The sequence below is a fragment of the Podarcis erhardii genome (genome assembly GCF_964252035.2).
Source record: "Podarcis erhardii genome assembly, chromosome: 3".
Lineage (NCBI taxonomy): Eukaryota > Metazoa > Chordata > Lepidosauria > Squamata > Lacertidae > Podarcis > Podarcis erhardii.
In genome coordinates, this window is record NC_138507.1 from 51,006,988 (window position 1) to 51,024,157 (window position 17,170).

General features: G+C 40.7%; 1 protein-coding gene across 1 annotated transcript in view; it reads right to left on the reverse strand.

The window, feature by feature from the left end:
• Window positions 1–976: 976 nt before the first annotated feature.
• SEC63 (SEC63 homolog, protein translocation regulator) overlaps window positions 977–17,170 on the reverse strand; it is a 29,360-nt gene continuing 13,166 nt past the window's right edge. Inside the window, exons 6-21 of the mRNA XM_081857025.1 lie at window positions 16,298–16,356; window positions 15,754–15,804; window positions 15,439–15,547; window positions 14,735–14,829; window positions 14,518–14,650; window positions 12,556–12,648; window positions 11,695–11,849; window positions 11,317–11,464; window positions 10,654–10,736; window positions 9,489–9,548; window positions 8,791–8,961; window positions 7,814–7,969; window positions 6,774–6,875; window positions 4,051–4,149; window positions 3,416–3,520; window positions 977–1,379 (exon numbers count right to left, since the gene is read on the reverse strand). Of these exons, the coding sequence (XP_081713151.1) occupies window positions 1,236–1,379; window positions 3,416–3,520; window positions 4,051–4,149; window positions 6,774–6,875; window positions 7,814–7,969; window positions 8,791–8,961; window positions 9,489–9,548; window positions 10,654–10,736; window positions 11,317–11,464; window positions 11,695–11,849; window positions 12,556–12,648; window positions 14,518–14,650; window positions 14,735–14,829; window positions 15,439–15,547; window positions 15,754–15,804; window positions 16,298–16,356 (1,763 nt within the window). The 3' untranslated portion in view covers window positions 977–1,235. The remainder of the gene's footprint in view (window positions 1,380–3,415; window positions 3,521–4,050; window positions 4,150–6,773; window positions 6,876–7,813; window positions 7,970–8,790; window positions 8,962–9,488; window positions 9,549–10,653; window positions 10,737–11,316; window positions 11,465–11,694; window positions 11,850–12,555; window positions 12,649–14,517; window positions 14,651–14,734; window positions 14,830–15,438; window positions 15,548–15,753; window positions 15,805–16,297; window positions 16,357–17,170) is intronic.

Sequence of the window (17,170 nt, forward strand, 5' to 3'; positions counted from 1 at the left end):
TCAGTCTTGCAGTTCCTCAACATATAGTTATAAAAATCTTACTACATGATTGACATTCAGATGTATTTCTATAGCTTCTAACCACATCAATAGTTATTACCTTTACATGTGGGCAGAAAGTGAAATTCGTAGTAAGTTTTTGCTTATCCTTCACAGAACGCTCCAGAAATACACTTAAAAACCGAAAGCAATTATTTATGTTGAGAATGAAGCCTGGTTCTCCATGCTAGCATCCCTGTTCGGCCCTCAGTAGAGAGGAAAAATGCACTGTTGTAATGCCGTTTTCTCAAATTTAGTCCAGTTTATTTTGAATTGTTCTCAATAAATACAAAAACATACCATCTTAGCGTGCCTTATGTGTCTGTCCTAAAAGGCTTCTGACAGTGTTAAGGTAGATTAAAAGCCAAGAATATCAGCTTTGATAATTGTTACCTTTTGTAAAAGGTGTTATGTATTAAGCCACCACATTGAGTAACATATGGTCCCACAGTCATTTGATACATACAGTTTTATCAAAATAAATAAATTCTGTATGATTTGCTGATATTAGTTGCTTAAATATGCTTTAAGCCATTGAAAGATTCAGAAACACTTATAACCTGCATGAGAGTATGGGGCAAAAGTTCCCCTCTGCTTAAGGTAGATTACGTCTTTTTAAAAAAAAATCAGCCCTCATGACAATATGGAATGTCCCCAACTAATGGTAGGATGCCAATTCTGAAATCCAAAACAAAACAGAAAGTTTAAAGCTATAAATCTCAGCTTCAGTAATGTTCATGTATCACTGCAAAACTGCTTTTGGATTTTACCAAAACAGAAACTCAAGGGGGTGTTAATTTGAACAGGAGACTTCAACGTATAAAATAAACTTTCTAGTGTGAAAAGTTGATTTAAAGATTGCTTCTATTTAATAATAGTACCTCTTAATATATTGGACCAAAAGTTGATCAGACAACATAGCCCACACATCTGGACATTTAGAATAAAAAAGCTTTTATTTTCAGTTGAAATAAATGCACCGTCCTGTACTTAAAGGCTGTAAAAGAGCCCTATGCATCTTCCAGGTTATACCAACTGATCAAAAGACCTCCACTAAAGCACTCATAATTGGTAAAGAGAAACTTTTTTAAAAAAATCCATCTTCAGTACTTCTGCACTGTTTTTGTTTTATCCCTTCCCAGGTCAAAAGTTTGTAGAGATATCCTGTGTAACACAAGTTAGTTCATGGTACTGTTTTAGTCATCCTCCTCTTCCTCTTCCTCCTCTTCCTCAAAACTGTCTTCAAAACCTTCACTGTCTTCCTGGTCCTCATCTCCCTCTATTGCTGTATCCCATTGTGGATGGTTTTCTGGCACTGGTTTAGCTTCATGAACTTCCAGCTGCAAAAAGAGTTTGAGAGATTGTCCAGAAAAGGATGGAAGCGAGTTAGAACACAGAGATGAATTATTTTATGTAAGTTGTTGGGGCTTACATAATTATGAATTATGTTACAAGGCCAATAATAATAATAATAATAATAATAATAATAATAATAATAATAATAATAATAATAATACTTCAATAAAGTACTTTGTACACACACAGCAAGCCTAATGATAAACAATAAACTTCAAGGGAAAGTGCAGAAGCAGAGAAGCCAAAAGACGAAGCTCAGTGACAGCCCAATGACCACAATAATTCTGTCTCCAGGGCAGCTGTCTACCAGCTCCATCTGGTACACTGGCTGAGACCCTGTCTGCCCGCGGACTGTCTTGCCAGAGTGGTGCATGCTCTGGTTATCTCCCGCTTGGACTACTGCAATGTGCTCTATGTGGGGCTACCTTTGAAGGTCACCCAGAAACTACAACTAATCCAGAATGCGGCAGCTAGACTGGTGACTGGGAGTGGCTGCTGAGACCATATAACACCAGTCCTGAAAGGCCATATTGGCTCCCAGTACATTTCCGAGCACATTTCAAAGTGTTGGTGCTGACCTTTAAAGCCCTAAACGGTCTCAGCCCAGTATACCTGAAGGAGCGTCTCCACCCCCATCGTTCTGCCCGGACACTGAGGTCCTCCTCCGAGGGTCTTCTACTGATTCCCTCACCGCAAGAAGTGAAGTTACAGGGAACCAGGCAGAGGGCCTTCTCGGCAGGGGTGCCCTCCCTGTAAAACGCCCTCCCAACAAAGATGTCAAGGAGATAAAGAATCACACAACTTTAAGAAGATGTCTGGAAGGCAGCCCTGTATCAGGAGGTTTTTAAGGCTTGGTGTTTTATGTTTTTAGATATACTGTAAGCCACCCAGAGTGGCTGGGGAAACCCAACCAGATCGGCAGGGTATAAATAATAAAATTATTATTAAGGGGCTCCGTCAGCAGGAGTCAATCAGCTTTAGCTCATATAAATGGCTCATTTACATACTACAATTATTTTTTAAAAAAGGAAAGTAGACTCCTAACTAGTTCATTTTTACATCCCCGGATGTCGCACTGAAGTGGCTCTGCAAGTAGACCTGCTATCCTGGATTGTATCTAACGCTGGATAAATGGAAGGGCCACTTGCAAAAGGGAATTACTGGCACTGTCTTCCCCACTATGTTCCCCAGCACTCTTAAATAGCCCCTTGTGAGGGACCCCTGACCCCACTCCCTCTGATATATCTGAATCTCTCTCTCGAGAGAGAGAGAGAGAGAGAGAGAGAGAGAGAGAGAGATAAATGTTTCCTACCAGTATCTTAATGCATGCAGATTGTAATCCTTTAGGTCCCAGCCAAGGAGGAACAGAAATAACTGCTCTTGTAGATATGCACGCAGATGTGCACTGCCACAAGAATGAGGTAAGAGGGGAAGCCTTTTGATCAAGCAGAGCTCATTTGTGGAACAAAATCTCTGGGAAAAGCTCTTCTTCCAGGCAAGAAACTACACTACACACTTCCTGGGAAGGCACTACTTCCACCTCCTTCTTCTAACGGAAGTGCTATCACTGGCGAGCAGATGCAGAATCGCTGGTCCCAAGGGTATGGGATGCATTTACACAGGGAAATGCACACACCAAAATTTCTAGAGCTGTTTTTGGTACCTCAAAGGCAGTTTTATCTTAGTTTTGCATTGTAAATGGCTCTATCACTGATCTGTGTGTGATTGCATTGATATGCATGTATTTGGGTAGTAAGCCAAGTTAGAGATTTTTTAAACTTGCAGTTGTAAATGAAGTCGCAATCTTTGGATCTCGCTGCTTGTGCTTAAGCAGAACTTTGTTCCAAAGATAAACGAGCCTTTGGTTAAATGAAAAACCCAGCATTGATGAAGAAATCACAATTGTGGAATAGCACAAGACTGTGTACATTAAATTCTATATAGCAACAGTCAACTTCAATCTCTGCAGTGAATTTGCAAAAACTCCCCTCCCAAACCCGCAAGTGTTAAGAGAGCATACCTTCAATGGTTTAATCTGGTCCAAGCCCATGTAGGAATCTGATCTTAAATAAACCGTATATTGGTAGTTTCCAGGTTTGCCAGGTGCAGGAAACTTTAGTTCTACCTAGAGACAAAATCAATCCACAACAACATCAAGTTATAAGCAGACATTTACAAGCAGAGCTGTGAAAAAGTTTTGATAAAATGAACAGAAAAGCCCAGAGTAATAATAATATTATAACAATATTTTTAAAATTCATATCCTGCCCATCTTGCTGGGTTTCCCCAGCCACTCGGGGTGGCTTACAACATATATAAAACACAAAAAGCATCAAACATTAAAAAAGAAAATATCCTATACTGTACAAGCAAGAAATAAACTAATAAATCAATAGAAACCAATAACCAACAACAACAATAATGGGTGCCCCATGACCCCTCAACAAGTTAAACAGCAGCCATTATTAGTTCTCTTTTATTAATGATTTGTGTCTACTTTGAGAGGTGTAGCTCCTTTCCCTTGGAAGAGTGGGGAGACTTATACTGGCTGGGTTTGGGGGTGTTTTTTCAAGAATAAGAGTGTCAATGGAAACCAGTATCTTACTGCTACACCTGTGGCTCAAACAAATGTTGGAAAGTAACATGATACTTTACCTCTTCCCGATCTTTTAGTGTACACACATGATATGGCATAGATATTAGTGTTTGTTCCTTCCTATCTGCTATATATAGCCACCACCATTCTTGCTTTTCCTGTTCAGGAGAAAAATAGGGAGGACGTTAGGGGGGGGGGGGAAGAAAGCCTGCCTTACCCTAGATCAGTGAAACTGAATTTTCAATTTGAAAACTTGCGCATTTTTGTACATTCAGCTGGAGCTGCAAGCGCTTTGGTTGAATTGGCTCATCCCAAGAAAGCTTTCTTAGCTTCTTCCTCGTTGCACCTCACTGCCCTTAATATAGACCAGGGAGTCAAAATATTGCCATTTTAGGCAGTGAGGTTTTTGGAAAGCACAGATGAAGTGCTAAGTTTGGGTCTCAACTATACTACTTCATTTAGATCAGGCTTCCTCTACCTCGGCCCTCCAGACGTTTTTGGCCTACAACTCCCTAGCTAGCAGGACCAGTGGTCAGGGATGATGGGAACTGTAGTCTCAAAACATCTGGAGGGTTGAGGTTGAGGAAGCCTGATTTAGACTCAGGGTAGCTGCTGTCAATATGGATTGCCCCTTTATGAATACAGAAAGTTAGATGTTGGGAAGGAGGGTTCTATCCCCAGCTTTCTCCTTTACAAGCTTGTCTTCTGCGTCAGAATCTTCTGCCCAATCATATGAGAGCTGCCACCTGCATTACAAAGGGATATAGATCCCTTGACTCTTCACTGCTTTAGTCTCTGACTCCTTCTTGTAAACCATTTCGATATTTTAGATCTAGTAAGTGTTGCGTAAGTAGACAAAATAAAATAGTAAACTAATAATAAATAACATACTTGGCACACCGATTTATCGCCTTACCAACTGCTTGAGATAACTAGACCTAAATTGCCTAGATTAAACGCTAGTTAAGAAGAGAGATCTAGAGAGTCCATAACAGAGTCGTCTCCATGACCACGCCAGTACTGCCTGTCCTGTCCTGTCCGTCTTCGGTATCTACAGTGGTGCCCCGCAAGACAAATGCCTCGCAAGATGAAAAACCCGCTAGACAAAAGGGTTTTCCGTTTTGGAGGTGCTTCGCAAGACGAATTTCCCTATGGGCTTGCTTCACAAGACGAAAATGTCTTGCGAGTTTTTCTGACTTTTTTTCCTTCCCCCCCCCCTTTTTCTAAGCTGCTAAGCCGCTTATCCGCTAAAAGCCGCTAATAGCGCTAATGGGCTTGCTTCACAAGACGAAAAAACCGCTAGACGAAGAGACTCACGGAACGGATTCTTTTCGTCTTGCGAGGCACCACTGTATTTGCTCCTTTTAATAGTGAACTCAGGTGTTTGAGTGCCAACATGATTGAGCCGAAATAGGGTCACAACAGGAACAGACAGGTATCACATGCTCAGGTGAATCGTGAAGTGTCCATTTTTACACGTACAAAGCCCCCCCTTCCCCAAAATATCCAAATAGGGATGGGGTGCTCTGTGACTTCCAGGAGTTTTAGTAGGTTGAAAAACTGAAAATGAGAGGGGAGGGAGTTAAGCTGGCCTGCTTGAGCCCACTACACGTTATAGTGACCTCAAAGAGGATGCAGCTGGCATCCTGACCATGAGCACTCTGTTAGGGGTCAATATTTCTACCTTTCGTAGAAGGGTGTGCTTGTTTCAGTTCTGTGGTACTTAATTTTGTGTAAACAGAATTCCAGTGTTTCCAATTTCCACAAAACAGATCTAACTGATGTGTCTTAATTTGCACTCCCAATGGTACAAAACACTCTCTAAATAGGGATTAAAAAGAGAGCAATTGTTTTAAAAAAATAAAAGCTGCTGTGTTATTAAAATATTAATCACAATGGCTAGTTCTGCACTCTAGCATGGCAGATGAACAAAGAATAAACTGTTCATATGGCAAGCCAATATTAATGAGATTGGCACAATTTTGAAGAAACAGAGCAGTCTTAAGTGTCAGACAAAACGAAGCATGTTGCCCAATATTTGGCACTGCTTGACAAGAAAGATTTAGATTTCTGTTCTAAAGGTTTCCTTTTTAAGCAGATCACTGTTAGAATAGAGTGCATGTCTGGATTAAGCTGGCACACTACCTGTGGAGTGGGCAATGCTCTTTTCAAGCAGATGGGTGTAAACACAAGCATGCCAGGAAATCAGTATGTTTGTGGAACTGAATATGAGGGCAAGGTTCCATGGCAACCTGTGCAATTCTTAGCTCCACTTATCATGAAATAGCTTATATAGTAGTATAATGAGAAGTAAGAAACAACCTCAGCAAATCCCAGCTCAACATTCTGCAGAGAGTACAACATGGAATATCTAAAGAAGTTATTGCCAAGATCCGCAGCAAAACTCAAGAGACTGCAGTTTCCTATACCACTTTACAAGAACAACACACTGGGAACTGCTCCTGAACAAATGGGGGAAGTGTAAGAGTATGGCTGTGCATAAAGATAGCCAGAGTTTGAAGTCTTCAGGTCTCCCTTACTTTGTGAACAACTGTCATGAAAAGATTTAATTTTTTTTAAAAAAGCTTTACAATATTAATTTCAGAATCAAGTTTTATACTTAAATTGGCTTTATAACTTGTCAAAAGGAGAATGCTCTGATGGTGTTTCCTGCTTGGCAGGGGGTTGGACTCGATGGCCCTTGTGGTCTCTTCCAACTCTATGCTTCTATGATTCTATGAATGATTTCAACGCAACATTATTTAGCTCTCCATCTGCTGACCTCAGGAAAGTAGAGACTGTACACAGGATGGGTTATTTTTGATTTGGTTTCCAAGAGAGCCCGTTCCTTGCGCTGTATACTCTGCTGTAATTCCTGCCACTCCTAATGGAGAGAGAAGAGGTATTCAGCATATTTTAGAAAGTAATTTCACAACGTGGTAGGAAGTGTAGGTGAATGAAAACGGGAATACAAACATCTCAATGTTACTGACAATGACGATAGGACAAAGTTTTTTAAAATCAGTTCTTACCAGTTATCATTGCCATCTTTCAATAAATCCCCCATCAATAAATCAATAAAAACGTATCTCCTTATTACAGAAATAACCAGCTTCAGAGCTTTATATTCTGCAACCAAGGCATGGATTTTCTCCCATGTCAACAATATCCCAATTATTTTCCTCACCCATCAGTCCTCCCTACACTTAAAATATTATAAGCAGTAGCATATACGTTGCTGAGACACAGTCTTCCAGAATTCTAGTTCTAGAACCAAGTGTGCACAAACTTATGCAATGCAATAATTACTATACAGTACTATCATAGTACTATCTAATGCAGAGTGGATATTTTATATGGGGAATTATACAGGAAGCTCATCCATTATCGAGACGTGCATACAAATGTGTGTGTGTGTGTTTTTCCAGCATAAGAACAGTCCTGGTGAAGACCAAAGGCCCATCTAATCCAGCATTTTATACTCAACAGTGGCCAGCCAGGTATCTATTGGGAGCCCACAAGCAGGACCCAAGCACAGCAGCAGTCTTTCCACTTGTGATTCCTAGCAACTGGTATTCAGAAGCAGTCTGCTTCTGATACTGGAGTGCTCATCATGACTAGCAGTCTTTGATTTATTCCCTTCAACGATGCTCTTAGCTGAGAAACAGCATTTCCCCCTTTTCACGGATGCAAGAACTCTGAGGGAGGGTCCTCTTAACGACAAAAAAGTTTTCCCAGTACACATGGTTATAATCAGCCGACCACCATCTTATTATTGATGTTACATTGCAATGACATCACACAATGAGAAGTGAGCCTTACAGCTTCATCATCCTTGCTTTGTTTCTCGTCTTGTTCTCTGTCGGAGTCTCTGTCGCTTCCATCATCTTTGTCACTTAAAGAGTCTCTATTAGTGTCATCTTCATCAGATTCACTCCCTTTATCAGAAACTTCATCATCGTCTTCCTTTACAACTTCCTACAGAAAAAGGACAATCCTGTGATTACTTTAATAACAGTACTCAAGAGCTCTGACACTGATGGCATAAGATGGAACAGAAGATTTGTTCAAATACTGCACTGAATCCTTCCATTTCGTGGATGGCTTTTCAGCACTGCAGGACAAATTTGATAGGCAGGCAGGACTGCCACCTGTCAATCACTCGATGTCACAATTATGCCAAGTGATTTGGGACTTCAAAGTGCCACATGCAGTCGATGCAGTAGGCTTTAGCTCTATCACCCAGGCAGGCATGGTTTGGGGAAAACAGCTTCACAGGCCCAAAGTGGCCCGCAGGTGAAAGGTTCCTGGCCTCTGCTGTAGCCATGTCCACCTCTTCCAAGAACGGTTAGAAAAATCTAACGAAAAGGCTGACAACTAATATTGCCTAATGAAACAAATGAAGCCATGTTATCAAATTCTATCTAAAATAAAAGTCTGATATACTGCAGTTTTTATTCATAGATAAACATATTTGTGTGTGTGTGTGATGTAATATAATATATATACACCCTCCCGTCTCCGCTCTATGAGTCCTAGATAAGGATGGACAGCAACATTAATTTCTGTCAACTGATATAAGGGCCTGCCTTCAAATCCTGAATAACAGCATTGTTTTTTCTAACCTGAGTAAGGTGATTTTACACTGCCTACAATGTGCAGCTTGTTGGCTTGATTTTGACTTCTAAAAGGGCTGTCTTAAACACTGCTCCACTTTTCCCCAGGATTTTAGCCAGTGCTCTCTGTTAGATCCCATAGCTTAGCCGCTCCTCCCCACTCCCATCTGTGCTGATACATACACTCCCTGCTACTCCATTTGCTTGCTTTTGCTTCTGCTGCTTCGTCTGCTGAAGAGGTGCTGGTGCAGGCTTCTTTTTCACTACTTTCTTCTTTTTTGATTTTGAAGCCTTCTTTGTCCCTTTGTTCTTCTGCTGCCATCCTTTGCTCTTCGTTTTGTTAGCATCGCCTTGCTGCAAAGTAAACAAGGGTTTAACGTCAAGAGTGGACGCTTCCACGTCAAGCTGCTTTCAAGTGTTTTAAAGGTTACAACCGATAACCTCAGAGCCTTTTAAGTTTGTAGCAAAGTAGCAAGCCTGCGGGGCAACAGTGTCTGCCAGGACACCTCTGGATCTCAGAGCGTTCCGTTTGATAGCCAGGCTCCCCAGTGCCAATGGATAACACATGCTACACGTCAGCTGGTGGAGGGAAAAGCCAAGGCAATGAGAAAAGCAAGCCAAGATGAGACAAGACACTGCATAACTATCATCAGAAATGGTGGCTGCACGCGAGATTTAGCAGGCGCAGCAGATCTGCTCGTTTCCAACATTGATCACACTGCTCTTGACAGCCGTGGTTAAATGAAACAGGGTTAAGTGGGATACTTATGCAAACAGCAGAGGAGCATGCTTTTAATGTAGCTGTATTTCCATTTATTTCTAACATAAGGAGCTCATTGAGTTGCAACATAGTCACCCAAAACCACTAGTTCTGAACTTACGCCATCCTCCGCAGGCTGCTCTTCAGCTGAACAGGTCGACTGCTCTTTTTCAAATACTTCCTGAATAGGGAGGCAAGCAAAGTCTATTAGTCTCACAATACCAACGACATGAATTCATGATCGACTCAATGTTCCAAATGGGCAAGGCACTAGCTCACTCCTCAAACATGTGAAGATTCTAGTTATTAACAGAGAGGCTTCTCGGTAGTGGCACCCGCCCTTTGGAACGCCCTCCCATCAGATGTCAAGGAAACAAACAACTACAGTGGTACCTCAGGTTAAGTACTTAATTTGTTCCAGAGGTCCGTACTTAACCTGAAACTGTTCTTAACCTGAAGCACCACTTTAGCTAATGGGACCTCCTGCTGCTGCCACGTCGATAGAGCCCAATTTCTGTTCTTATCCTGAAGCAAAGTTCTTAACCTGAAGCACTATTTCTAGGTTAGCGGAGTATGTAACCTGAAGCGTATGTAACCTGAGGTACCACTGTATCTGACTTTTAGAAGACGTCTGAAGGCAGCCCTGTTTAGGGAAGTTTTTAAAGTTTGATGTTTTATTGTGTTTTTAATATTCTGTTGGGAGCTGCCCAGAGCGGCAGGGTATAAATAAATATTATTATTATTATTATTATTATTATTATTATTATTATTATTATTATCCTGCATCCAGTCTACAAAACTGGTTAACCACCATGAAATCACTTGCTTTCCAAATGATTGGCAGCTGAGTATGTGAGGCTGACTGCACAAAAAAGTATGTGAACGTGAGATTTGAAATTTTCTTCTCTCTGGTGTTTTATCTTCAGTGACCCTTAATACATGAGAACATCGGAACTTGCCTTATATAGAGACCACTGATCCCATCTAGCTCAGTACTGCTGAGTTTCAGACAGTCCTAAGGTCTTCAGGTCTCCAAGTAGGGCCTTTCCCAGCCCTACTTGGGGAGGCCAGGGATTGAACATGGGACCTTCTGTAGGCAAAGCAGGGGCTCTACCACTGAAATATGGTCCTTGGCCATCAATGATGACTCAGGGCATATCATTGACCACTGCTGCTCAATTTATGAACCAGATGTGCAGTTAGATGGAAGTAAGTTTTTTTTTTGCTCAATATACATTTTTGAAAGTTTGAACCCAAAAATAATGTGTGCAAATAAGAATACTTACTGCCATTGTCTGTCTTGTTAGGGTGACCAAAACTGTAACGAGCGATCCTACTGTGATGTTGTTGCTGTCCTCGTCATCCAAAACTTGGGAAGGAAGAGGAAGGGGTGAAAGGATACATCAATTTACACTGGTTTTTCCCCCAATTTAATAGCTTCCTTGTAAATAAGCTTCACTCAGCTGTCAAATTTATGACTGCAATCCTACTTGAGAATATCTTAAAAGAAGTTTGAAAATGCAACTTAAAGCCCTCACTGGCACCTTTAACCACCCATCCAACTGAAAGTTAAGACTCAAGGGACTTTCTGAATGTGGCACAAGGAGTGTGGAGAGGTGTTTGGTTCACCAGAGTGTTCCTCACAGGAAATATGCTGCTGAGGCACAGGATTGGACTCTCTGCCCATCAACTGATGTTATCTGATGATGTCTTCTGATTGGTAAGTGGGCATGGCAAAGGAGAAACGACTTTGTAGGCCAAATTGGACCCATTGGCAGTCCAAGATAGGCTTGCAAGCTAGAGCTTTCTCAAACTCTAAATCTAAGACTACAGAATGCAGGAAATCTGCAATTCCTTAAGGCTAAATAATTTAAATTCTACAGACACCATTAAGTGCACCATGAATGCATACCAAATAATGAAGAGCGGACATTTAGAACACTACCTACCCTGGGGTTTTATATCCATGGTGATATGTGGGAAACTGCCAAGGACAGCCATAACATCTTCATATTTTTCATCTTCAAGGAAGTGCAGTAAATTGTGGCGATCCGATGCTTTTAAACTCACCAGGTCTTGGATGGTTTTGATTTTGTACTGGGTAAAAAAAAGAGCAAAAATTCTATTTTCCAAAAATAAAACCCACTACCACATAATTTATTGATATTGCTAACATCTATCACAGTGGAAACAGAAAGTATGAACAGTGGCACTCTCTGGAAAATTAAGTAACGGAATCAAGGCATTGTGGAATCTATAACTTTTTCCAAGTCATAGATAGAGCAAGTTAGTTTGAACATGGCTCCTGATGACCTACAGAACCTTACCTTTTTATGATTAGAAACCCGTCTGAGATTGTCCTCTTCAATGTGTGGGAGTTGGAGGAGTGGAGATTTAAACTGCTGAAGCCCTTGAACAGTCATCTGTGAAAGCTTCATACAGTTTTCCAGAGAACCCAATGATGGAGCACGAAACTCTCTTTCTGGAGGAATGGGAGAGAAGGAGAAAAATAATGTATACTTAACTGTTAGTGAGACATTTCAGTAACTCAGGAATTAATACAAGCGTTTTTACTAAATACGTCAATTCTCTAAGGTTGTACTATATACTTCAGTGAAACTGGAGAGAACATTAAAAGGGGGAAGACTGGTTTTTTTAAAAAAAAAATACTGTTTTGTTTCAAAGTTTTGTGTAGTAATGCAACACAGTTTAATACCCACTTTAGTATCTTATTTTCAAAATAAATATTTAGGGTGGTATGAAGTAGTTCCATTAGCACAAGGACTTCTAGTAGTGCAACAGAATTCCCCCCTCCTCACACTCTGTACCCCATAAATCTGTTCTGAAGGGCAAGGGGAGGAGAGGGGGGTTAAGGTCAGTTGTGCAAATGGAAATCTTTGAGCTAATGTAACTACTTTGTTGGAGACCTCCCTTATATATTGATTTGACATAAGTCAGTAAAAGTCTTTTTTAAAAAAAACAATACATGAAATGCCAACTTCACATAAGAAATTTTCTCTTTCTTTACAGAAAATTGGCTACTTCTTTCTATAACTATTTCCCTAATAAATTGCCTGTATCTCCTAGAAACAAATTATTCTGAGGGGGAGATTATCGATATCTTGTAGAATTCATGAGGGTGTGAAGGTATATTTTACAAGCTGGAATATAATAAAGCTTATTCTTACCTTCACGGCTACGTGCCATTATGATTAGTTGGCAGATTACATTAACCATTTCTTGAAGCAAAGCAGGACACTTTTTCAAAATAAACTGCTGATCTGCAAGACATAAGACATAAGACATTCAACAGTTCTGTATATAAGGTAAATCTTGCCACACAGTGTAGCTTTTGTCTCATTTTTTGATTATGTTATACTGCTATTAATATCTTCTTGCCAAATGTTCCTTATGTTTATACAGACAGAAGTGTCATAATGTGTGGCCCATCCCACTTTTTCGAAATCGTGTCATCCTTTAGAACAATCTTATACTTAAGATTTACCTAAAACTAAAGCATGATCACTTTCAATTGCTTTACTGTATGTACATCTCTTTCCTCCCTCCAGATGATGATGGTCTACAATATCCCTGATCACCGGTGTTTGTGGCTAGGACTGTAGTCCAAAAACATCTGGAGGGCCACAGGTTAGTCACCTTTGCTGTGTAGGCTAATAAAAAGGGAGGGAATTGTAGAAGGTGCAACTTGTCAAACAAGTGCTGAAATGGCCTCTTTCAAGCAACAGCAACACAGGGAGTTACCTCATATCAATTCAGACCATTGGTCCATCTAGTTTAGTATTGCTTACACCAACTGGCAGCAGCTCTCTATGGAGGCACCAGAAATTGAACCTGAAACCTTCAACATGCAACCAACAGATGAGCTAACACTAAACTAAGTCCCTTCCTTGGAGCTCCGTCCTCCTCTGTCACCATTGTGTCCAAATGAATTACAGTGGTACCTTCGGGTACACTTCGGGTTACATAAGCTTCAGGTTACAGACTCCGCTAACCCAGAAATAGTGCTTCAGGTTAAGGACTTTGCTTCAGGATGAGAACAGAAATCATGCTCCGGCAGCGCAGCGGCAGCGGGAGGCCCCATTAGCTAAAGTGGTGCTTCAGGTTAAGAACAGTTTCAGGTTAAGAACAGACCTCCAGAACAAATTAAGTACTTAACCTGAGGTACCACTGTAGACAAGATAGGAGCAGGTTTTGATTTTTTTTAATGGTTGGAGTTATCAAGAGCAGAGGGACTTTTTAGCTCCCCAACCCAGTAGTGTCTGAGTGTGCCCCTTTATGTGATCCTAAGTAAATGGATAGAAGCAGAAAGGTAAAATGCTGCACTTCGAAATAATACTGCAATGACACTGAGGAGGCCTAATCAACAGGAACTCCATAGGTGGGTGAGAAAGTGTTTTTCCTTTCCCTTCTGCAAAAAAAGGGGGGAGGGTTGTGAGAGGTGATATATTTGCAACACTTATCTCTTCTCAACTCCGTAAAAAAAAAACCAAAAAAAACCTTAAAACCCAAAGAAGTCCGATTCAAGAGGTCAAAAGAAAGATTCACAGTTTGTGACCCTTTCATACACAGGAGAGCCTGAAACTTCCAAATTGGTTTGTGTCCAATTTTGCCCCTTTGACTGGGTTGCCCCAGCCACTCTGGGCAGCTACCAACAGAATATACAAAAACACAACAGAATGAAAACAGCACATGAAAAGCTTCCCGATACAGGGCTGCCTTCAGATATTACGGAAGGTCGTAGAAGTATTTCTCTCTTTGACATCTGAGTGGGGAAGCCAATTTTGCTTGGTGCAGCTTCAGACCTCAGAAGCCAGAGAGGTTTTGATAAGCCCAGGGGTAGAGGCAAGATTTCAAATGTGTGATATGGTTTCCAGGACTAAAAGCTATAAATGATGCCCAATGAAAGTAAGTTATTCAGTGTATTTATCAGGCTGCATAATTCCGCTTTTCTTAGCATGGAATATGGACCCCTTTGTGGTTTTTCTTTTTTTAAAAAAATAATAATACAGTGCACACATGCCTGGCCATAAAAATCAAGAAAGTGATAAGACCAGAACATATGACTTGACATGCTCCACTTCAAGGCCTAATTCTAGCCTTATGATGTTGTGGTTTCTCAAGCAAAGTACCTTGTTCAAGTGTCTCAGGAATTTTCATTCTGGCAAGGTGAGCCAGTAAGAGCACTCTGGCCTTCAGGCTGTAAGGACAAGTAAGCGGAGGTTCGTTTTTCTTCAGATTAATGCTGCCAATTTCCCTGATTAGCTGAAATGACAAATGGAAGGGGGTTAACTAAATAATATTTTGGCACCAACACACGTAGTTTAACGTTTCTCAGCAATAGCAAACCTGTGGTATTTGAATGTTGTCTACAGGTCTGCTTGTTGCATCTTTATTATACTGAGGGTCAAATTCGGAAGCACCTGCTAAAACCATTATAAGCCCTGCAAAGAAAACCAGAATATGAATATAAATTTGGAAATACCCTTTTACTACAGTTGCCCAGCTCCAAAAAAAAGTGTTAGCATGCCTTCCCACTGCCAGCATGTCTGCTTCCAGACAAGGAAATCAGGATACAATAAAAGCTGGCGGGAGCTGTTTTCTCAGCCACAATGGGCCTAGTTCTCACTGAGGTAGGCAAGCATATATCTGAACTGTACCACTGCAAGGAGAAGCTCACATGACTGCTAAAAAAAAAACTGCATTAAAAACTGTATTTCACTGAAAGCAGTTTTAGCCTGGCTTTCACTCAGATGTGTTAATTCTTTGTATGTGGCAAGAGAGGGTTATAGGAGGAAGAGCATTCAAGTCATGCAAATCTCCACCTGAAGTCTAAAGTGGCAGCACCAACAGACACTTACCATACTAAGTTCCCACGTCTCCCTGAAGGAATTGAGCAACATTCTAAAGAAAACCCCTAAGCATACTAAAACATTGATCCATTGAATGCTTAGGCATTCCACACAGAGAGTTACATTTTTAAATGCTGAAGAACAGTCAAATGAGTGCAAAATTCAACAATTCGTCCTTTTAACTGGTGTTCTGAAACTTACTTTTCATATCCATGTTTCTTGTTTTATAAACAAAATAGGTATAAATCTGGGTGGTGCGGATGAGAATCTGGTCTCCACTGTAGCGTATTGATCGATACCACCAGGAACCCTAAAACATTCAAGACAGAAAAAGTGACAGCTATTAATTTCATTAAAATATGTCAAAATAATATAGCCTCCAGTTCTGACACTCTGCATTGTAAAAGTGTGCTTGCAGGGCCAATAAATGAGAAGGTGGAATATGGTTGTAAGCCCAGTGAGCCTGCAGCCCCAGCTTTTACCAAAATGCACCTTTTCCCTTTCCTAAATACTTACTACAACCACTGGAAGAATAACCATAAATGCCAATCCATAAACAAGCAGGACCTAGAGGAATATAATGGGAGAAGATCAGACATTCTGACAAAGCCATAAGTAATTACACATAGAGCAATCAGTCTTCACCATTACAGCCATATGTTAAGGTGTTTGAAGGACAAAACCACTGAGCGCTTAAAGTAAAAATTTCAGAAACTTACAAGCAATCAAGTAGGATATTTTAAGATTTGTACTGAAAGCCCACCTTAAGTTTTTCTTGCTAGACCATTTTAAATACTCCAAGGGGTGCACCATTCCAGGGCTGAAGCATTTTAGATGCATTTTAACTTTTTACAAAACTAGTCCACAACTCTGAATGGGCAAGTGCATAAGCACTTCCTCACAGCTGGTTACAGAAAAGCCAAGGCTTATAAATATCCTGCATGCATGGATTGTCACCTTTCTGAAAACTACTACAGAACCCTTGAATACTCATAAGTAATCTGCGCTGTGGTTTTCAGCTTGAACAGTTAAACTGGCAGAGAACAGAATGTTACCATACCAAAATAGAATTCTTCTGATCCACAATCCAAGCTGGCAACGCAATCCCAAAGCTTGTAGCTGCAAAGAAGAAGAAAACAGGTTATGAAATAGTAAGACAGTAAACTCAAATGAATTCATGCATTTGTGTAAGCTGTATATATTGTGGATTTTTTTAAAAATATCCCAGTACTTCCTGTATGTTGGGAAAACAGGAACTGAAGTTCTTGAAACGACCATCTGTGCAGTCACATAATAGAGTTTCACATTTGTGCAGAACAAACTATTGGGATATTCTAGAGTTCTAGCCAGGGAGCTGATGCTCAGGTTCTTAACCCTCATGGGAATCCTTTGCTACTGATGCATGGCTTGAGAGATTAGGGTAGCCCTTTCCATTCAACTCCCTCACATCCACCAAGAAACAAAAGGGACATAGAGGAGGAAGGGTGAGCCAATTTGTGTAAAAAAAAAAAAAGCAAAAAGCACAGATAACCACTTGAAAAAGAATTATGCACTGGCAAAGAATCCCAGCTGGGTCCAGGAAGTGGTGAATGCTGCTTTATGAAACTAATCAAATCCCAGCTGCCTTGAAACAGGAGGTTGTGAGATTGCTCCTAAAAGAACTTTTCCTTAGACATGGAAAATTGTAATAACTATTAGCTAGTTGCAAATAGCGCCTTCTTGGCCAAAGTGTGATCAGGTGGCTGCCATGCAAGCTCATCTGAATGATACTGATTATCAGAACCATTTCAATCTGGTTTCAGACCAGCTGACTAGCTTACTGAAGAGCAAGCTCCCGGTGCTGCTGACGCCATGGCAATTGGAACTGACAAGGAGGTGCTCACCATACAACTGCTAGCTCCCTGGCTAGAGCTTCACAGCGAGTTGGTTCTTT